The sequence below is a fragment of the Rhinolophus ferrumequinum genome, chromosome 7, assembly GCF_004115265.2.
Source record: "Rhinolophus ferrumequinum isolate MPI-CBG mRhiFer1 chromosome 7, mRhiFer1_v1.p, whole genome shotgun sequence".
Classification (NCBI taxonomy): domain Eukaryota; kingdom Metazoa; phylum Chordata; class Mammalia; order Chiroptera; family Rhinolophidae; genus Rhinolophus; species Rhinolophus ferrumequinum.
Window position 1 is genome coordinate 41862798 of NC_046290.1, and position 23832 is coordinate 41886629.

At 32.1% G+C, this 23832-nt stretch overlaps 1 protein-coding gene and 1 pseudogene across 1 annotated transcript in view; one reads left to right on the forward strand and one right to left on the reverse strand.

Moving 5' to 3' along the window:
* Positions 1 to 547: 547 nt before the first annotated feature.
* CENPK (centromere protein K) overlaps positions 548 to 23832 on the reverse strand; it is a 32580-nt gene continuing 9295 nt past the window's right edge. The window contains exons 4-10 of the mRNA XM_033111051.1: positions 19842 to 19914; positions 16665 to 16711; positions 10368 to 10450; positions 10171 to 10269; positions 9708 to 9834; positions 3816 to 3869; positions 548 to 1332 (exon numbers count right to left, since the gene is read on the reverse strand). Coding sequence (XP_032966942.1) covers positions 1174 to 1332; positions 3816 to 3869; positions 9708 to 9834; positions 10171 to 10269; positions 10368 to 10450; positions 16665 to 16711; positions 19842 to 19914 — 642 coding nt within the window. The 3' untranslated portion in view covers positions 548 to 1173. The remainder of the gene's footprint in view (positions 1333 to 3815; positions 3870 to 9707; positions 9835 to 10170; positions 10270 to 10367; positions 10451 to 16664; positions 16712 to 19841; positions 19915 to 23832) is intronic.
* LOC117025060 (60S ribosomal protein L18-like) lies at positions 20567 to 22863 on the forward strand (annotated as a pseudogene).

The window sequence follows — 23832 nt, forward strand, 5'->3', positions numbered from 1 at the left end:
GCTTTTATTGCCAGAACCATTTCTCCCTTTCTCCAGTAACTTCAAGGAATAAAAAGTGGCTCATTCCTTTGACTCCCAACTGGAATAATCTAGAAAGGTATATATATCTTCCTGTAAAAAAACTTACGTTTACTAAAATATAAGTGTTTGTATTTTCTACAAAAAGGGACATGGTATACTTGGAGTATCATTTACTTACTTTTAAAAAGATGAAGTATTCAAGGTAATCAAGACACTTGGATGATATACAGTAGAAAGCATTTTCAAATGAAAAGCACACACTAAGTCCTCTTAGAAAACTAAGGATTTTAAATGGGTTTGAAATTCTCTCGTTTAGCTTGTAAGTAATCCTGAATGAGTCCTACAATATCTTCAATTATCTGCCTATCAAAAAGTCTATTTAGTTTCTAAAAATATCATACCACATCACCAAAAATGCTAAATATTTTTTGATAAGAGAATTTTATTTAAAGAAAAGTCACAAAGATTAACAAAAATTTTATGAACACAATTTTGTTAGTAATAATTAACAATCATGAGTGGTTTAATATGTATCACTTGTTATGTGATTCACATTAAAATATAGGTTTCTACCTCTATCCAATACTTTTTTTTAATATTTCAATTTTTAACAAATATAAAAATAAGACAGTATACATGGAACAGATTTACTAAATACTTTTAAATTATGCTTCCTTCTACATCAGATACTAAGTCAATTTTAAAACCATCTGCAAATTAAGTGGACTTTCCATTTTAATTCCTAAAGTTAAAGAAGGTAAGTACTAAATAGAACTCAAAAATGCATAAAAGAAACTGTCATGAAGTTTAAAAGAAAAAATACTACATTAGCAATATCATAAATTAACAAAGAATTTCCCCAAAAGCATTGCAAAAGTAAGGTACACTAAATGTTTTAGAATGATTAAGTCTAGAATATTTTTACTTGCATCCTCGTCCATACAGTTTAAAACACCAAAGTACTGACTGAAATATGAAAGGCCCATTTTTAAATAATAGACGGCAGCATGTGTCATTTTAAGAATAAAAGAAGGACTATGTGCTTTAATTTGCAAACAGTGTTCTTTAGTCAAGTAATCCTCAGTGTTTCCATTATTCTTGATTCATAATCCAAAATTCTTTAAGTACTGTGTGAAAAAAGAGACCATCTTGTTACTGATGGAAAGCTTCTAATCTTATCCGGGTTGGATCTTCTGGATGTCTCAAGGCAATTCCATTACGCAGGAGCAGCTCAACGTAAGGTGGCCAAAAAGAATCACTAACTTTGACATATGGATCATGTGGAGCATCAAATAATTTATTTAAAAGAATCTAGGGGGAAAAAACATTCAAAATATACCTTACTTGGGAAAAAAATTGATACAGCTATAATAAAAGATTAATACAGTTTTTTACCAAAGAATGAATGTTTTTTTCTTTGAATAATTGTTTATATCATAATTCTATGTATTAAATAATTTTCTTTTTTAAAAGAAAAATTCACTATAGATATTAGTGAAAGAAGAAGCTTTAAAATTAATCTCTACATCTTAACTTTGAAAACATTTCCTAAAAACTAGTTAAAAGGCATTTACAATTCTCCCACTCTTTTGGCACTAATAATTTCTTTAGGTTAGAAGTTTGGGCATAACTACTTCTTAAAAATAAAAACAAGAAAGTTAAATAAATACTCAACAAAGTATGTGCAAAATTCAAAATACATGCATGTCTTAATATTTGGGGGAACAAGAAATCACCAGCCCTGTGCTCCCTCCAAAACACCTGTTCTAATGATAAATCTTCAAAACTATTCTATCATCATCACTTCCTTCAACTGCATCCTGAATATCTTTGATTTCTTCACTAAGGATGTTGAGGGATTACAACTACAAACAGAAGTTTTGAGTATTTGTAGTAAATTATATAAGCTAACATTTCCCAAACTGTACAAGTATTCCATTGAATTGGTCTCCCTAAGGATGTTCTTAGTCTTGAAAGCCAGGGTTCTCTGGTCAAATAAGGTGGGGAAAGATTGCTAATGTGCACCGAAAACAACCTGTCTTTCCTAGATCCACTGACATTAGGAAAATTTTTTTTGAGAAACACGTAACTGAAATTCTTTGAACACTAATGTTCTATGAAAAATGCTAAATGTATATCAATTTTTATTCTGCCTCCTGAGGTACTACACTCTGTCTCTACAAATTACAAAACCAGAATTCAGAAAGGTTAAGAGATTCCTCAAGGGGAAAGTTATAGTGGCAGATCATGAATTAGACAGTGTATCTCTGAATTGCCAGACCAAAGCTAAAATTAAAACATATTACTTTAAGGAATATGAAAAAGAAGAAGCATAATTTATACAAATATTAAGTGCCATAAAAATAAAAGTGTAACTACGAAGCTCTCATCTAAATCACATTTCATAATACTATCAGCATCTTAATTCTTGAAATGATGTTTTCATCTATCATGAACTTTAGCTCTTTCAAGTACACATACTGGGGAAAAAGAATCTTTTGGTCTCATTCTTTTAGGTATGATGATAAAATAATTAAATAGTATTCCTATTTTAGAGCAATTGTTTATTTTAATACAATTTAAAACCATCCTTACTTTTCATTTCTAACTTCAATTATATTAATTAAAATTCTAATAGATGCCAGCAATAATTAAATGCTAATATTTAACTTTAAAATGAACATATATATTGTTTCATTTTTCACTGAATTGCAGCTTATATATTGGTGACCTTTATCATTGATAATATAAGTGTTGGAGACAAAATATGGTTTGTAATTATAAGTTTTAGATGGAATCTCATAGTATAATATTCAAAAATTACACATATATTTCCCAGTTAATAACTGTCCATATCTGCCACTTATGACAGTTTTTATTAAAAAAAAGTTGTCATCCATGAGAAACAATAATTTATTAGTTTCAGTATAAAATAGAATAACTAAAAATATGTTAAAAGAGGCTAATCACAAATCTAATAATTTGTATTTTACTTCCAAAGCAATATTCTATATTAAAATATCCTGAAACACCAAACTACTTAGCTAGATAAAAACAGACTTCAGCATCCAATTCATAAAATTACAATGAAACAAGTTTTCTGATAGCACTCTTTCTTCTAATCTTACCAATGATTTTAAAAACACACGCTAACTGTTAAAGATCTCTTTCTTCATAGACTATTTTACCTTCTCTGCCCAATTTGCAATGGATTGTCATATCAAGATCTTCTCAAATATTTAACATATTTGATAATTGGCTAAAGTTCAAAAACATTGTTTTAAAAAGATCAAAGATATTTGTTAAGAAAGGTAAATGTCAAGCGGAAAAAGTTGGGATTATTCAGTCCTTGCATTATGAAAAAAGAGGCTGATGTTATTTAAGAAAAAATTGTGCATGAATTTCTGCAACCTAGTTGAAAGAATCCGTAAACTCACTTACGTATTTTTCAAAGAATGCTGCATTGCCAACTAAGATACCATCCATGTAACAGCACAAGATTTCACCATGTAAATAATAAATAACATCATAAAAATGTTCTTAAAGTAGTAATCTTGGGAATATGATTAAGAGTTAGACTCTAATTTCATGTTCTTTTAAAAAATGAAAATATTCTTTCTAGTATTGTATAAAAAACAGAAACTAATTTTATATTAAAGATAATTAATATGTTTAAGATTGGTGTATACCTTAAGAACTAAAGTATTTTTTCTAAAGCAGTATTTTTTTTCAAGCCTATGTATAATTGTTCACTAATTAGTAAGTAAGCGACATCTTTAAGATAAAACACTCACCTCTAATATTTCATGCAGTGTTATCAGCTGTGCAGTTGATTCTTGAATATTTTTCTTTGAGAGAAATGTGAATAACAAAGAATTAACACTTCAGTTCTGCCTATGGCTGAATATTAGATTGTATTTATTATAAAATTTAAAAAATTAACATTTATTAATTACAGTGTCACAAGGCATACTAAAGCCAAACATTTATAATTAGGTGATTTAAAAAGAATTCTGAAAGTAAACAACCTGCTTTTACTAAACAGCAAGGTTCATAAAAACACAGTTGAAACCTCTAAAAATTGAAAACTTTTGCAATTACTAGAAGATACAATTCAGACTATTTATATTTATAAGGGATAAGTTATGTTGTACATATTACATACACTCATATATAAAAGTCTAGTGTTTGAACCGCCCAATCAAAATATCCCAAATAAATGACATTTTCAGACTGTGTTTTTACAGCTTCAGGACAGGAAACTTGTTCACCTTGCTATAGTTCTTGACAGTTCCCAATGTTAACTCACTGTAGCTTTTTTCCTCTGAAATGACAGAATAAATCTCAATCCAATTCCCTGCAAAAGTTCCTCAAATATTTGAAGACAGTTATTATGAGCCTCAACTCCTCTCTTTATTAATCATTAGTTCCTTCAATTATTTTTCAGAAGCCATACACTTGCAGCCCTTTAGTATTATGGTTGTTCTCTGAAAGTGCCCTAATTTGTCTTTTTTGCTTTTTTATTCCAGTTTCCACAATGATATAGGAATGACTCAAACACCAAAGACAAAAAGGAAGACTCATATCCATATTTGTAGATGCTGGAATTCTATTCATTAAGTTGAAGATTGCATTAGCTTGTGGACGTCTATTTCGCCCTGCAGACCTCGATCGGAACATACTATCATCTAAAATGCCAGCTTTTTTCATACATCTATCTAAGATATGTCACCTTCAATCTTTATTTAATGTTTTAAACCCAAGGAAAATATTCAATGTACCTCCTCTAAACATCATCCTATTTTATTTGGCCTCGTTCCTGGCCAGCTGAAAAATACAGTGCTAACTGTCATCCAATATACAAGTATTTACTATCTAGCCCTTACAGCTTCATATCTTTCCAACCTTTGATGACCAAGTCTTCTACCTCTTTATCCAAATAACAGTTTAAAATGTTGAACAGGACAAGGCTGTAAGGGAAACTGCTAGAAATCTCCTTCCAAGACAATACTAATCCTAATCAGCAGCTTTTGAGTTCACACATTTAATTAACTGCAAAGTCACCAACTATAGTGACAGCTAGTACATTAGTTACCAGTCAAAGAGTAACATGCAATCCATATAAAGTCTTACAAAAATACAAAAATATTAAAGAAATAGTAAAATAACCCTCACAAAAATAAATGTAATTCCTGAGTAAAGCTGGATGTCAAAGTCTCCTCACCTCTAATATCTTGCTAAATCAAAGAGTGGTGAAAAGCAGCATATGATTCACTAGTGATGAAAGCAAACACAATTACAGAATTGATACAGAAATAAGCAGGAAGGCATAGATTAAAATATAAAGGTTTAAGACAATCAAAGAAAACACAGAAGGAAAAATAAAGCAAACAAGGAAAAAATGTTTCAACATAAGGACTTGATAAACAATGTAAGATATAAAATAAAATTTCTCTGAAATAAAAGGTGACATAAATCTGTCCCTGGAAACAATATATCATCTTCAGAGCAAAATGACTAATAAATGATCAACATTGTGACCTATCCGGTTAAGTCACTGAAGGTCAAAGATAAAGAAGTCTTCAGGCACATAGTCAGAAGCAGCAAGACATCTACAGGCTGGCCTCAGACTTCTCTATTGCACATTCCATCTCAGAATGGAGCAATCCCTACCAAGTCTTGAGATGTTTTTTAAAATGTGCCAAAAGTATCCTTTGAGTATAAGGCAAATAAATTATTTTCAGCATTCAAAAATTTAAAAAATAAAACACCTAGGAATTCTTGAACAAATTACCTGTCAAAGAAACCCATCAAATAAAACAATGAATTAAACTTAAAAATTCAAAAATGAATGGTAAAAGATGATAATTATTGAATCCCATACAAAGTGAAATAAAGACTAAGCATATACATTAATGATGGTATCAAAACAGAATATAAATGCTATAGACTTGCCAAAGTAAAAATAAATAACACAAATTGGAATAAGGGTTAAGAGGAAGAATGTTAATTTCCTCATCTTTCATAGCAGGGAGCCAATGAATACAGCTTAAAGTTAAAAGATAAAATTAAACAAACTATTATAATCTTTTATGTTTTTCTAATTTAATTTTCTTTATATTAGGGATCTCTCTAGAACTAAAATCACTTAAAGCAAAGAAATATGTATCTGAGTTCAACAATTCAACTTCATTCACTTTTCTTCTATCAAATGTAAGAAAATTCCCTCTAATACTTATTTTATATTAGCATATACAAAATTATATTGATCCACCCATCCATCATTCCACTTATGTTTCTATACATGTATGGGTTTAGAAAAATGTCTCAATAGATATTCACCTAATGTTAATGATTTCATGGAGTGACTCTGGTTGTCTTTCTTCTGTGTATACATCTTTGAATGATAAAGTCCACTGTTCTGGATTGAACTGTGCCCTCCAAAATTCATATGTTGAAGTCCTAACCAATGTGATTATATTTGGAGAGCCTTTAAAGAAGCGATTTTTTTTTCACTTTGAAAAGCCTTTATTTATTTATTTTTAATTAAAATGTATTGGGGTGACAATGATTAGTAAAGCTACATAGGTTTCAGGTGTATAATTCTCTGATATATAGATAGATATATATATCACACTGTGGGTTCAACACCCAGAGTCAGTTCTCCTTCCATCACCATATATTTGACCCCATTTCCCCTCATGTACCACCCCTCCTTCCCCTTACCCTCTGGGAACCACTAAACTATTGTCTGTGTCTATGAGTTTTTGTTTCTTTACTTGTCTTGCTCCTTTGTTGCTTTCAGTTTTATATCCCACATATCAGTGAAGTCATATGGTTCTCGATTTTTCTGTGACTTATTTCACAATAAATTGCATAGAAGAAAACATAGGTACTAAACTTATGGACCTTGGGTTCAAAGAGCATTTTATGAATTTGACCTCAAAGGCAAAAGAAGTAAAAGCTAAAATAAATGAACGTGACTATATCAAACTAAAAAGCTTCTGCACGCAAAAGAAACCATCAACAAAATAAAGAGGCAACCAAATGAATAGGAGAAGATATTTGCAAACAATGCTTGTGATAAGTGCCTAATATCCAAAATATATAAGGAACTCATACAACTCAACAACTGAAAAACAAACAATCCAATTAAAAAATGGGCAGAGGACCTGAATAGACATTTCTCCAAAGAGGACATACAGATGGCCAACACATATATGAAAAGATGCTCAACATCACTTATCATCAGAGAAATGCAAATAAAAACCACAACGAGATTATCACCTCACACCAGTTAGAATGGCTATTATCAACAAGACAAATAATAATAAATGTTGGAAAAGCTGTGGAGGAAAAGGAACCCTCATACACTGATAGTAAGAATGCAGACTGGTGCAGCTGCTAGGGAAGGCAGTATAGAGGTTCCTCAAAAAACTAAGAGTAGAATTATCATATGACCCAGCAATCCCTCTTTTGGGTATCTGCCCAGAAAATCTGAAAACACTTATCCATAAAGACATGTGTGCTCCAATGTTCATTGCAGCTTTATTTACAGTGGTCAAGACATGGAAACAACCAAAGTTTCCTGCCACAGATGACTGGATAAAGAAGTTGTGGTATATATACACAATGGAATACTATTCTGCCATAAGAAAAGATGAAATAGTGTCATTTGCGACAACATGGATGGATCTTGAGATTACTGTTAATGAGGTGATTAAGGTTAAATACGGTCTTAACAGTGGGGCCCTAATCCAACTGGTGTCCTTATAATAATAATAATAATAATAATAATAGACACCAGAGAGCTCTCTCTCTCTCTCTCTCTATACTCACAGAGAGAAGGCCATGTGAGGACACAGCAAGAAAGAAAGGCCTCAGCTGAAATCAACTCTGATGGCACCTTGCTCTTGGACATCTAGCCTCCAGAACTGTATGAAAATAAATTTATTCTGTTTAAGCCACCTAGTCTGCAGTAATTTCTTATAGCAGCTTGAGCTTATTAATATATCCAGTATTACATCCAGTATTATTGCTTGACAGAGAGAAAGTAATCTATCATTTTGTGACATATCAATAGTTCATAAATTTCATTTAAAAAAATGAGCTTATCAAATACAACTTAATGAAAACATGATGACTTCTGGTAATCAACGTTTCCTTTTCAGAATGCCTCAAACCTCTGGTTCTATTAGTGGAGAAGTTACAGGTTAAAAAAAAAAGTTGAAAAACAGGGAGACAAGGATCAGAAAATAAGTGTGTTAATGTTGCATTATTATCATTAGTAGATAAAGAATCATGAACTTAATAAAACAGTTAACATAAAGTGTCAACAATTCAGAAATAAATAAGGGGTATAGGTAACAATGGATAGAACGGGAGACATAGTATTAATTTTTGCTCCAAAGACACATTGGAGCTGACTGGCTAGGTCGTATTTTCAGGGAAACAGGATAGTCCGTAACAAATGTAAAGCCTACTGATAGTTAAAAGAATAAAGGCAAGAATTAAAAAAAAAAGACTGTAAGAAAACCAAGAGAACTTCTTCTCGTTTTCCTAGTATACATACTTACAATTATTCAATAAATATGAACTTATATGAACTTAGAAGGTACATAATAGACATGAAAGATAGTAAAGACACAAAGATGAATTAAACACATCAAGGAGCTCAGTGCATGGTGAGGGAATAATTAGATCGACATAAATGATAACTACAAAATTATGTGATAAATCCTAATAAGATCACATTTAAGCTTCATTCAATGGTTCACACAAAAGATGATGTTTGAGTTGTCATAAGTGGGAATTTGCTATCCTCACTAGATAGAAAGCATTTTGTAAGCAGAAGGAATATAATATGTAAGGCACAAAAGGTGACAGGTCATTGCAAACTTGCTGGAACAATAATAGTATGGTTGAATGGATTCAAGCAAGAGATGGATAAAGAATGATTGGAAAGGGGGCTAAAGAGATAGACAAAGTCAAGCATACAGATTCATTTCTCTAAGGAGTTTATAGACTTCATTGTGTAGGAAGCCATCAGACGCTTTATGTTGAAAAATGATTAAACTACATATTTTTAAAAAGATCATTCTGATGCCAATTTCAATGCCTATTCTACTTCCACGTTTCATTTACACAATATTCTGTTATAAGAAAGAAATTAAGGTGGCTGTTCTCAATTTTCTGTCATCCATTGAAATATTTATTTGCTTTTGTGGAAAAGGTTTATTCCATCTTAACTACTATTAAAATAGTAACTTACATTAACAGATTGTAAACAGTAATTCTTCTAATTTTAAAAGTTACATGTGTTCATGGAAAAATCTAGAAAATACTTAAAAATGAAAACACATCTCATCTACAATCCTAGCCCCCAGACATAAGCACTATTACATCATTTGGTACAAATTATACAATTTAATCATCTGTGTTTTATCCATTTTCCTCATCATATGGATACAACATAAAAAATGTATTTAACTAATCCTATATTATTGAACAATTAGGTTGCTTCTAATTTTTCAATAAATATTTTAATGTGGTGATGGACTGTTTTTCTACATTTACATGTGTGTGTAACGTACAATTAACATAAAACTATCAGAAAATTTACATTTAACCTTATCTGAAACAAATTCATCCATGAATATCTACAGAATGTCTTTTCTAAAACTTACCTTTTTCTTTTTAACATTTCTATCAGGCAGAGGGAAGTGGTCTTCTAGAAACTCACTCAAGGTAATCAATAGTTTCTCCTTATATTCTTTTGTATCATGCAGTTTAGTTTTCAGCTCATTAAAGATTCTAATAGGTTTCAAAAAAATTAAAAGAAATATTTCACTGATAAAATATGTAAGTGTATGTAACTGGTTACCCATAAGGTTGATCAAGAACTCTGTTCAAACTTCATTTGCTCAAAACAAATATAACTAGCTTTATGAAAGTAATGTTCTCTATTTAATATATAAGGAAACTGAAAGTCAAGTCATTCATAGAAGATCACGTAACTAATAGATGGCAAAAGTTATGGTAAAACTCACAATTTCTAGTGAAATTTATCTCTTTTCATCTATGTATTTCATATAACAAAAAATAAATTACTTTTTCCTAGTTTAAAAACCTAGAACATAAAAATAGTACCTCGATTCAGAAACTGTCACAATTTGATGTTTTAATTCACTGTGTAGTACAGTAAGAGATTCCAATACCTGTTGCTGTTCATCCAACCATTGTTGCTCCCTTTAATGTGGAAAAGCAAAACAAACAATAGCCAAATAAAATATTAATGCCAATTCGACACATATCAATGATTAATGGTAATTATAATATAAATATACCTTTCCAAGTCTTCCTTTAACTTTTCATTCTTTGACTGAATAGTAGATAGTACCAATTCAAGATCATGTCTCAGTTTTTGGAACTAGAACAAAATAATAAATTAATTGCTTAGTCTTTAATCTTATAAACAGTTATATTTCAGAATGACAGTAAAATTTACATATAATTCTAAAATGCATATTCAGAAATCAACAGCAAAAACCTGAGCAGGCAGTCTTTGAAAGGGAAATATACAGCAGGCACTAAGTTCTTTATAATATTTCATTGTTAAATATAATACAAAAATTTAAGAAGGGGTTTTTAAGCAATAAAGTTTAATTTCCTATTGAAAGGCAATATAATGGTGAGTTTTCAGTAACCAAGTAGATCAGGTCTCTTTTCTAAGGAGAAAAAACAGGCACAAATGAATGTCATTCATTAAACAAATATTTATTGATCAGGTATTCTCTACCAGGCTTACTGAAGGAATCAGGGAAGCAAAGGTGAAGAGAACAAAGTCAGGAATCTAGACAAAAAAATATATAACTCCACTAAGTGGTAAGTTCCATGAAAAAAAAAAATAAGTCAAACTAAGACTACAGAAAGGAGGGGCAGGTATGAGATATATGATAGAAATTATGATGTGGGAAGACCTCTCTGATCAGGTTAACAGTTTAGCAATCAAAAAAGAAGGCAAGAGATAACCCATGTCACTATCTAGCAAAAAAATGTTCCAGACACAGATATTTGTAAGTACAAAGGTCCTGAGGCAGGAGTACACTTGACGTATTTGAGGAACATAAAAGAGAACTGTGTGGCAATAGGAAATTACCATATATTCTGAACTTTTTCTAGTATCCTTTTGTTTTGAAAAACATTAGCTAGTGTTCCATTCTCTTGATATCAACATTACCATTAGCTTTTTCTAAATTTAAATCAGTGATAATATAAAGTTGTATATTATAAACAGTAGAGCAATCATGAAAAAAAATGAAGACATAAAACAAGGAAGCCATAGTGTACATAAAATGGGTTATTTTCAAATACAATTAATCCAAGAAAGTGGGACGAGAGAGAAGCAGGAACAGAGAAAAGGTAGAACAAATAGAAACAAAAACTCAAATATATAGATTTCAATGTAACCATATTGATATTACATTAAATACTATCTAACAATGGAATTAAAAATCAATAATAGAAAGATACCTGGAAAAATTTGCAAATATTTGGATACTAAAAACAGACTTCTATATAACCCATGGGTCAAAGAAGCAATCAACAGGAAAATAAGAAATTATTATAAACTGTCTGAAAATAAAAACAAAATTTCTGGGATAAAGCAAAAGCAGTACTCAGATGAGAATTTATATCACTAAAAGTCTATAGTAGAAAAAAGACAGCTCTCAAATTAATGACCTCAGCTTCCATCCTAAAAAACTAGAAAAAGGACAAATAAAACAAAAATTAAGCTGAAGTTGGGGGAGCGGGGTTCACACAGTGTGAGGGATATAAATGATAAACATCTGAGTATTACTTTGTCTTGTGTACCTGAAACTAATAAAAAAATTAAAAAAAAAATTAAGCTGAAGAAAAAATAATGATAAAAAACTAAATCAATGAAACAAAAAACCAAAAAGAAATATGGGGGAAAATCAAGGAACTCCAAAGCTGATTTTTTGATACAGTCAATAGAATTACCCAGACTAATCATAGGAGGAAAAAAGGACACAAATTACCAATGTCAGGAATAAAAATGGTGACGTTACTACAAAAATTAAAATGGTAATGGGGGAATGCTATGAAGAGTTTATCTCAATAAATCTGACAAATTAGATGAGATGGACAAACTCTTTGAAAGACACAAGCTACCAAAGCTCATTCAGAGAAAACAGGAAACCTGACTAGCAGCAAAAAAACTGAATTTGTAGTTAAAATTTTTCCCACAAAGAACACCAGGCCCAGATGGCTTCACCTGTGAATTCTAACAAACATTTAAGGAATAAATAATATTGATTCTATACAAACACTTTCGAAGAGAGAATACTACTGTTTATTCTATGAAGCTGGTATTGCCCTGATACCAAAGCCTGACAAATATGTCACAAGAAAAGAAAACCACAGACCAACATCTCTCATCAACACAGTCTTAATAAAGATTTAATAAAATTAAAATTTAATAAAATTAAAGTCTTAATAAAATTTTAGTAAATTAAATCTATCAAGAAATAAAAAAATTAATACATTACAGCAAAGTGGGACTTATCCTAGGAATGTATAAACAGTCCAAATCAACTTTTAAAAATCAATCAATGTAATTTACTATATGAACAGACCAAAAAAGAAAACACATTTTTGATCTTCTCAATGAATGCAGAAATAGTGACAAAATTCAATATTAATTTATGATTTTTTAAAAAGACTTCATAAATTGTAACAGAAGACATTTTCCTCAACTTAATTAAGGGCATCAATGAAAACCCTGCTGCTAACAATCACACTTAATGGCGAAACAGTGAATGCTATCCGCTAAGATTAAGATCAAGGCAAAAATGTTCATTGTCACCACTTTTATTCTATATATTACTAAATGTTTCAGGACAGTACAATAAGTCGAGAAAAAGATAATAAAAGCATCCATATGGAAAGAAATAAGTAAAACTTCCTTTGATCTCAGATGACATGACTAGCTACATAGAAAATCCTATGGAATCTAGAAAAGAGCTACTAGAATAAAGGAGTTTCTCATGATCACTAGGTGCAAGATCATAGGTAAATGTTAATTGCATTTGTATATCCCAGCAGTAAATAATTAGAAATTGAAATTTAAAAAAGAATATCATTTTAATAGCATCAAAAATATGGAATACTAAAGGGATGAATTTAACAAAACATGTAATATACATGCACACTTCTATTACAATTTATGAAGTTTTCCTTTAATTCATGAATTAATATTAGATTTTGTCACTTATTCTTTCTGAATTCATTGATATGGTCAAGTTCTTTTTTTCCCCTTTTTTAGTCTATTGATACAGTGAAGTACAAAACATTGGTGAGATACATTTTTTAAATACCATATAAATGGATACCTAAATCAATGCAGAGATCAAACAGTGCTTATGGATTTGAATTGTGATTCAGTACATTAAAGATGTCAATTCTCCCTATATTAAACTATAAATTCAGGAAAATCTCAAAATTCCAGTAAGCTTTTATATGCGATAGAATGACAAGCCAACTCTAATTTACATGAAAATATGAAGCAATTTTGGTAAAGAACAAAGTTAGATAACTCATACTAATTTAATTTTAAGACATATTATAAAGTTTCAGTAAATAAAACAATATATTGGCCTAAAGACAGAAACACAGACAAAGGAAGACAAACATCCACAGCACAGAATGGAGAACAAATGAGTCTAGAAACAGATCCACATGTACATGGTCAATTGATTTTCAATAAATGTACAAAGGAAATTCAAGAAAAATCTATTTCTTTCAATAATTTGTGCTAAAACAATTTGTATCTGTATGAAAAAAAGTGAACCTTTACCAATAACTCATTTTATATATAAACATTATTTCAAAATGGATCATAGATCTAAATGTGAAAACTAAAACTTTAAAATTTCTAAAAGAAAACATGAAAATCTTTGTGACCTTAAATTGGACAAATATTTCCTATACTTGAGCACAAACTTTAAAAGAAAACTAGATGAAATGGAGTTAATGAAATTAGGAGCTTATGTTCTTCAAAAGACACTGTTAAGGAAAAAAACAAGTATGCAGGAAAGGGTTAATCCAGGAGGCCAAGGCTGCACAAACTCTGCACATTACAAGAAAGTCCTGTCTTCAGGACTGGTCCCTGGTTCCCTGGTGGACTCCTAGAAGAGCATCTCTGAGACCTTGGAATATTCTGCCAGATAAAGAGTGCTTGTGTGTGCCGTGCCTTCAGCATTGGGCCAGTTGGTACCAGTTTGATTACAGAGTTGATTCCTAACTGTGATTCATGATGAATGCAATTTTGCTCTGGATGCTGACATCTGAGTAGCTGGAGTCAATCAAAGAGGCCCTGCATGCATATGGACTGACTTCTGATAAAAACCCTGAACAACAGGCTCAGGGGAACTTCCCTGTTTGTTTTACCCATGTTTGTCTCACAAAGTTTCAGGGAGAATTAACCACATCCGTGCAACTCCACTGGGAAATGACTCCTATAAGCTTGGTCCATGTGCCTTTTCCATTTGCTCATTTTGATCCATATCCTCTCACTATATATAATATACCGTAACCATGAGTATAACAGCTCTTCTGAGTCCTGTGAGCCAAACTAATGAATCACTGAACCGGAGAGTGGTCTTGGGGAAAACCCTGACACAGGTGGCATCAGAAGTGGGATTTGCTCTAGTAACCCTGGCAAAAGCACTCTGAGAAAAGGAAAGATGATGGAGCAGATGGTAAAGAATCTGATTCCTGATGGTTACTAAATCAACAAAGCTATAACAGCTGCACTGTCATCAGTTTCTGCAGGTAGAAATTATTAATGAAATTTAGAAATGATAGAAACAATTCCCAGAGTTGGCTCACTGGATTGTAAGGAAATGCAAAATAATGAGAAACAAGCTAAATATTCAACCCCATTATTATTTTTATTTGTATAGGTAAAATGAAAGAATGTCTGAGGCAGATGCTGGCACTGCATCAAGTTTGGATTTCGGCCAGTCCAAACTATAGTTGCTGGCCTAATGGCTGCTATCAGAGAAAAAAAATTATGCTGGATCATTATGCCATGTATCATTTTTAACTCTTGGTGGACTTTTTCAGTGTGAAGAATCATTATCTTTAATTCTGGGAAAATGTTTATAAATTATTTTATTATTTTTTTCCCTTCCATTTTTTTTTTTCTATTTTGGAACTTCTACTGGTCATATTTTATACAGTGCGCAGTCACTCACTATTTCCTCTCCAATCACCCAGCCTTAACCAACAAGCAACAATCTACTTTGTGTCTCTTTTAGATTGACCTAGTATGGTAATTTTATATAAGGGGAATCATGTAGTATGTGATTCTTTGTCACCAACTTCTTTCATTTAGCATGTTTGCAAGGTACACCCGATTTTTAGCATATACCATTACTTCATTTTTTTATTGACAAATAATGTTCCATTGTATAGATATAGCACATTTTATTTATCCATTCCCCAGTTGATGGACATTTGGGTTGCTTCCTCTTTTCAGCCATTAAGAAAATGTTGCTATGAACATTAATGTGTAAGTTTTTGTGTGCACACACACACATTTTCATTTCTCTTGGGTATATACCTAGGAGTGAAACAGCTGGTTCAAATAGTATTATAACTAACTCTTTTTACTATTTGAGGAACTACCAGACTGTTTTGCAAAGTGGCTGCAATATTTTACATTCCCACTAGCAGTATCCACACACTTGTTACTGTCTTGATTATATCCATCCTTGGGGGTGTGAAGTGCTCCTTTTTTAAGTTGGTGTTCTGCTAGTTTGACTTTTGACCTGTATACCACACCTACTAACACTCAACCTGGTGTCCCTGAGTCCAGCACCTCAATGGTTTATGTCTCCATACCACATACCTCCAGTTTTCAGGTGTGGGCGTAAAAACAGTTAGCTGTTTGATTGCAAAAAAAAGAGAATGAGAGAGAAGATATAATAGTCTGTGTTCTAACTTTTTTTTTTTTTTGGTCTGTGTTCCAACTTTAAAGAAATTTCCTTGTTTTTAGCTCCTCACTTGAACCTTGAATGTAGCAGTAACAGGTACCTTCAAATCCCAGGCATTTCTTTAATTCTGTAGGGCAGATAATCTTTCATTCCTCTTCTGTCTGTAGGCTTACAGATAATTACCTCTTCCCATGCTCTACAACCTTATTAAAATTTTTGTTTGATTCTTTCTTTTCTCTTATATTTTGACCTAATGGATTTATACTTTAAAACCATGTCTTCATTGACATTTATGCGAAGATTTGAAAAGGACAGATGTTTATGTGTGATCATTTATCTATGTTTTACCTTTTTGCTTTTATTATACAGTTTAATCAACTGAAAATTAAGTATAAGAGTAAGGTTCACATATACTGACTTAGCAATAGTTCTGATATTGAGTTCAAATTGAGTTCAAAATTCAAATATTTTGAAATATTGTTTAATAAAACATTAAAATCAGAACAGAAAATTATTATGATCTTAAAGTGGTGTCATCCTACTTTTTCTGTGATGAACTTATCTAAAACACTTCTAGTTATAAATTATTTGAAGTTATTACAAATTCATTAAGTGACTTACCTCTTCCTTTCCTAATGTTACCAGAACTTCTTCATTCAGTGGGATTACTACAGAAACAAAACAAACCAAAAATTATACATATGCTTAGTTAACTCTCAAAAAATCAAGAATTTGACTTTGTGGTTTCTAAGATACCCATTTCCCTTTCCATTTGTATGTTACAAAACTTCTTATGAAATATGTGCAGTTTCTATGAAATTATTTTTATTTAATATCTTTACATATATAACCAACTTATATATAATTTTAGACAAATGCGATGTTATACATTTTGTTTTTAGTGTCTTTTTCTTGTTTTGTTTTCCCAATCATTCAGAATTAAAATCTCTAGTGTGTTCCTTCTCTAGTCACATGATCCTATGTATGCATACATATATATGTACAGATATACATATATCTGTACATATACATGCAAAGGTTATTAATTTTGTCATTGCTGGTTGTGTAAAAATGTGTTATATGATACACATTATTCTTATTTGCACAATAGAACCCCCATGGAAAAACTTTCTATTCATCTGGTAGAAATCTAACTCATAATTTTAAATAGCTGCATAATATTCCTTCCACAGAGTGAATATACCATAATGTGCTGAGTGATTTCACTATTTTTTTTTTTTTTTAAGATTTTATTGGGGAAGGGGAACAGGACTTTATTGGGGAACAGTGTGTACTTCCAGGACTTTTTTCCAAGTCAAGTTGTTGTCCTTTCAATCTTAGTTGTGGAGGGTGCCGTTCAGCTTCAAGTTGTTGTCCTTTCAGTCTTTGTTGTGGAGGGCGCAGCTCAGCTCCAGGTCCAGTTGCCCTTGCTGGTTGCAGGGGGCGCTGCCCACCATCCCTTGCGGGACTCAGAGTTGAACCAGCAACCTTGTGGTTGAGAGCCCACTGGCCCATGCCTTCGGAGTTAGGAGCACGGAGCTCTAACCACCTGAGCCACCGGGTCGGCCCTGATTTCACTATTGAAGGGGCATTATCTCTGTGTCTAGTTTTTAGTTGCAAAAACAATGATGCAGTAAGCATTCTTTTATTTATGTCTTTCTGTATTGGTACTTTCATTTCTGTGGGACAGAGTCCCAGAAATGGAATTTCACAGAAGGAAATGTGTATTGTGAATTTTAATACAGGATATCAGATTCTTTTCTAAAAATTTCCAACCAATGAATAAGAAACAACAAAAGATATTACAAACTAAAATTTTTGCTGGTCTGATGAGTATAAACTATTTCATTTTAATTTTGTATAGCAAAATGAAATCCTTATACTTAGAAAAGTTCGACCCTTATACTTAGAATAGTTTATCTTTCTAATAGGCCCTGTATTAGAACTGATTATAGGTAGCCCCAGGATGGCTACTAAATCATTTCAAAAAATGCGAATTCTAAGAACATAAAGTTTAGAAATCTCCCTCTTAGCCAGTGTGGCCAAGAGTAGCATTTCAAGATTCATTCAAACAATCATTTCAACCAATGCAATATGGCAGTTTCTAAAAATACAAAGATTTTTAAAATTTTTCCTGGCAACCCTAAGTAAGGTGGGTATTTCACCAACATGGCAGCCTGTGTATTCAGTGTTAACAGTACCAAGTGTAAGGGATGATGATAATAAGAAAAATTTAAATTTAAAATTCTTTGATATATAGCATCAACATGACATGGGATATGGAGTACAGCATAGGGAATAGTCGATGGAATTGTAATAGATATATACAATGTCAGAGGAGCGGTGGATTGGGGGCAGGTGGTTATCACTTTGTGAGGGGTGAAGTGTCTAACTAGTACATTGTTTTGTACACCTGAAACTAATAATAATGTTTAAAAAAAGAATGAAATACTTAGGAATAAATTTAACATGTGAAGCAAAAGACTTGTACGCTGAACACTACAAAATGTTGCTGAAAGAAATTAAAGATACCACCACACAGAAAGACATCCCGTGTTTAAGGAAGACAATATTAAGATGTCAATACTACCCAAAGCAAACTTCAGATTCAGCGTAATCCCTATTAAAATTCCAGTAATTTTTTTTTTTTATAGTAACAGAAAGATCCATCCTAAAATTCACATGGAATCTCAAGGGACACGAAATAGCCAAAACAACCTTTAAAAAGAACAAGTTGGAGGTCTCACACATCCTAATTTCCAACTACAAAACTACAGTAATCAAAACAGTGTGTTACTGGAATGGAGACAGACATATAGACCAACAGAATAGAAAGCCCAGAAATAAATCCTCACTATATGGTCAAATGATTTTTGACAAAGGTGACAAGACAATTCAGTGGGAGAAAGGACTCTCTCAATAAATGGTATTGAGAAAGCAGATAATACACATGCAAAAGAATAAAGTTAGACCTTTAACTTTTCTTTAAATTGTTTAAATTTCTATAATTAAAAAAAATTTTGATCGAGAAGCAAAAAGTTTATTATAATAAACTAATGGACTAAGGATGAAGGCCTAAGGTAAGGTTCAATGATTAATGACAGGTTGTATGTGAAACATGAAAATGGAAGAATCTAGAGGTAATGAACTTTATGGCAAATCAAATAGATTATGGCAAATCAAAGGAGATTAAGAAGGAAATGGGGGGAGTTAAAGGAAAGGAGACAGAGGGGCAGAAGAAAGGAGAAGGGAGATGTGTGTGGAAAAAGAGGATACAATCCATACTGAATACCGTATACAGACATACAGATGGCATAAAGAATGTAGGCTTTCATAATAGAAAAATATCTCCTAGTTGGGTGTTATAACTACAGATTTTTAAGCGATCTATGTCTCAACTTAAGGTAAAAATATACTTGGTCTTAGTTGGACAAGTCAAGAAGCAACATACAATCTATGTACCTTACGTAAAAAAAGTATCTAAAATAACTTTTCCATTAAGTTTCATTCATTAAGAAACAATTTATAGTTTCTACCTAGCATATGACAGTGTCTATGAGGATGAACTGTGGTAATGTCTTCATAATCAAGATTGCTATATCTAATGTGAGACAGGTATGTTCACCTATAATAATAAAATAATCACAAAATAATATATGCAAAGAAAGAAACACAAGGTGGCTTTCTAATACCATGGAATTTAGGCCATTTCAAGAAAGTTAAATGGATCTTGTAATTATTCTTGTGATTTGCCATTAATTTGTATAAAAAATATAAACCTAGAAATAAGAATCTTACTTTCAGGAGTTTCTTTCTGCCATTGACTGAGTTCAGCAGTTAAACATTTCACTTGCATAATTAATAATGACAGCTATAAAAAAAAAAAAACAAGACAATAAAACAAAATCATTTCTTATGGAATAGTCTTAGCTACTTATAAATGAAAGTGTAGACATTCTTAATAGTTTAATACAAAGTCTTAACATAAATGGGTAACATAATAGCCATCTAAACTATAAAAAAATTATCATTCCAATCAGAATTCTGCTTTAAACTACACTAATTATACCTCATAAATTGCCTGTTATACTAGTGATAGATTATTTAAAAATGGTCAATTCTACTTCAACATTCAACCTAAAATAAAATAACCTAAGTACATACATTAAGTTTATTCCCTAAATTAGCATTTCTTTAAAAAAATAGGATGTCATTTCTTGCCGTCATTTTTTAGACAAATTTGATTTAAAGATGCTTTTTCCTCTCTATGCACTTTCAAAAAAATTGCAACTGTTTTTAGCTGAATAGATAAAAATAACTTCAAATACGTACATAGAGACAATTATGAGATTAATTCCACATGCCACATAAAAACCAGTTTTACTACCCAATAATTTGTAAATTGTGTACCCCTTTAGCCAAAGATAAATTAGGATGAATATGTTTCTGATATTAGGTGGCTCCAATCACTGTAATTTTGAGCATTACAAATCTATGTTATAAATCTTATGCCGAATTAGACCATGAAATTAAAGTCTCTGTATGCTTAGTTAAATTTCAGAACATTTTTTATCTCCTCTATATAATTCTGATGGGTCGCCAACCAAATAAAAAAATTCACATTTAAAAAATGCAGTGCATATCACTATAACGTTTACACTAAAAGAACACCAGGTATTGCCTTTTTAACCAATTTTCCTGATACAGAGCGAGTAGCTCAAAGACCCTGCTCTACATTATAACATTGCCTGTTGAATAGTCAGTGGAAAAAAAGTCTCTTTGAAAACTTTATATAATTACATGAAAATGCATTTATAGGTGTTTAAATTTCTTACCAAGGAGAGTTTAACATTATTTTCTTATAATTACATAAGAATGCAAAAAAGTTTTCTGTTAACTATAAAGCAACTTATAAGTGTTAAAAAAATTATTATTATTACTAGGAAGGGATAACAAATTCTTAAAAAGTAGTATCTAAACTATGCAAAACTATCATGATAAGGAATCCATGCCACTTTCCCTTCACATATTAGGTTGACAGATATAAAATTACTAATATTCAATTTTTGATCTATTAAAAAATTACTAATATTCAATTTTTAATCTATTAATAGAATTACTAACATTCAATTTTTGATCTATTAAAAAATAGTGTAATTTCATACTGTTCAACTTTATACTATATTAATGAAACACAGCTCTTACCTTGTCCAAGCCCAGCTAAAGCAAACACTCAAATTATTTCTGACCTTGTTATAAAATTAAACAACCCCTTGTAGAAAAAAATAAACAGTAGCATTTTTAAAGTTATTTAAACACAAAAATTTGAGAAATCCTGCCATTTTCTCTTTTAATATTTAACTTATTACTTTAGAAAATAAATTGAGTTTTAATATTGAAGTTTTGAAGTTAACAGGTATGCAGAAAAGAGCTGACAAAGCAAGCCTGAGATAATCCTTACAGGCCTGCTTGCACAGTTCACCCTGGGCGGGCATCCGGGAATTTGGATTTTGAGATGGTTCACACCAACCTAAATAATATGAGTGGCTCGGTTTTCTTTCCAGATCTCGTGGAGCAGGAGGCACCATCACAGAAGTCAACATCCGCCACAACAAAGATAGAAGGTTTGGCGCAAGCAGCCCAAGAGCCAGGACATCTACCTAAGGCTGACGGTCAAAGCTGTACCGGTTTCTGGCCAGATGAACCAACTCCACCTTCAACCAGGTGGTGCTGAAGAGGTTGTTCATGAGTTGCACCAACCCATCACCTCTGTCCCTTTCCCAGATGATCCGGAAGATGAAGCTTCCTGGCAGGGAGGGCAAACCGCTGTGGCTGTAGGAACTGCAACCCATGATGTGCACGGACGGCCAGGTGGTCCCCAAACTGAAGATGTGTACACTCCGTGTGAGAAGCTGTGCCTAGAGCCGCATCCTCAAGGCCGGGGGCAAGATCCTCACCTGCGCCCAGATAGCCCTGGACTCCCCCAGGGCTGTGGCACCGTCCCGCTCTCTGGTCCCCACAAGGGCCAAGAGGTACACAGGCATTTTGGCAGGCACCTGTAATCCCCCACAACCACACCAAATGCTATGTGGCCTTCAAGGGCCGGAAGTTCATTCGCGCCAGAGACCGATGCGCCAGCAACAGCTACAAAAACTAACCCCGCATCCCACCTTGGTAGTAAAAAGATTTTGTATGCTGAAGAAAAAAAAAAAGTCACTCACTGTGCCTAAAACTGCGCGTGCAAAAAATATGATTTATGCTGAATACCTGCTTTCCTTCTAAGAGTATAGTATTTTGCTAACTGCTAGGCAGAAGATGCCTATGTGACTAGCCCTCACAAACAACCTTAGACACTGAGTCTGTGAGGAGGACTGTTCACACTTGTCACAACTCACTGGGGGAATTAAGCATGTCTTGTATGACTCCATTGGGAGAAGACTCCCGAAAGCTTGTGCCTGGTTTCCTCTGGACTTCACCCCATGGTCCATCTCCCTTTACTGATTTTACTCTGTATCTTTTCAATGTAATAAATCTCAGCCATGAGTATGACTATATCCTGAGTCCTGTGAATCCCCCTAGAGAACCATCATATGGGGAGTAATCTTGGGGACCTTCAACATGACAGGAAAATACATTTTGTAGATTCCTTAGATGTTATTATTGACTATCTCAGGATACTGATTATTTACAACTACATAAGTATTTCCTTCAAAGCCTGTGTTTGGCTCATTGCATGAAAACCATTAGGAAATTTATAATCCCAATCCCTAGTGATTCTGATTCAATAGGTCTCAATTTCTACAGTCAGAACCACATTTCCCAAGGAAAACAGATTGATAGTTTATTTACTGTATAATGCTTTTCCAAATACAATATTCAGTTTTACCCTGTACAAGACCTCTATATTTATTGATGGATACAAGAATTTTTACAAAAGATGGCTTATTTCTTTATCAATTTTTAGATTAAAGAGCTGATGTTAGTCATGTCCAAAAGTGACAAATTAGTATTATCCCCTTCTTTCTCTATCTCTCTCATTTTTTGAGTTTTATTAGGCTCATAGATTGTTACTTTTCATATTGTTATAATGAATTAAAACCAGTATTCCTTTTGATGCTCAAATGATACCAAATTTAGACAGCAGGAGTGACTTTAATCGGTCCCTATATCTTTTGACATGCTCCCCCCAGTTCTGGAGAACTTTCACTCATTTATATATTTGACTTTGTTCTTAGAATTTTTATTACTAAAATAATTTTAACTTTTTATGTGATCAAATGCACCTATGTATTCTTTTGTAATGTCTGGATTTCTATTAATAGCCAAGAAGTTTTCCCTGTCACTAGATTGCAGTTTCCTTGCTTTTCTTTTAAGATTTTTATGGCAATCTAGAATTTATGTTTATGTAATGAAAGATGGAGGTTGGATTTTATTTTCTCCCAGATGGATGTGTAGTTGCACTACTATCATTTATTAACTAATTCATCCCTTTTCTATACATTGGAACGATCATATTTGTCAAATTTTAAATTCTTAATCTGTTGCACTAATCCTTTGGTGTATTCCTAAACCAATTCCATAGGTCTTTGATTATTAAAATGGATATCTTAATCTTAATCCTTTTTTTTAAAAACCTAGGGAAAATCGGTTAAGATCAACACACATAGTAAAATAAACTGTGGCTACTGTACGTAACACAAAGTAGAAAAGTCTTTGTTCTAATTTTTAAAAAGATTATTGTATCATAATAGCAGCCAATGAGCAATTCACTCAACAGTTAAATTAAATG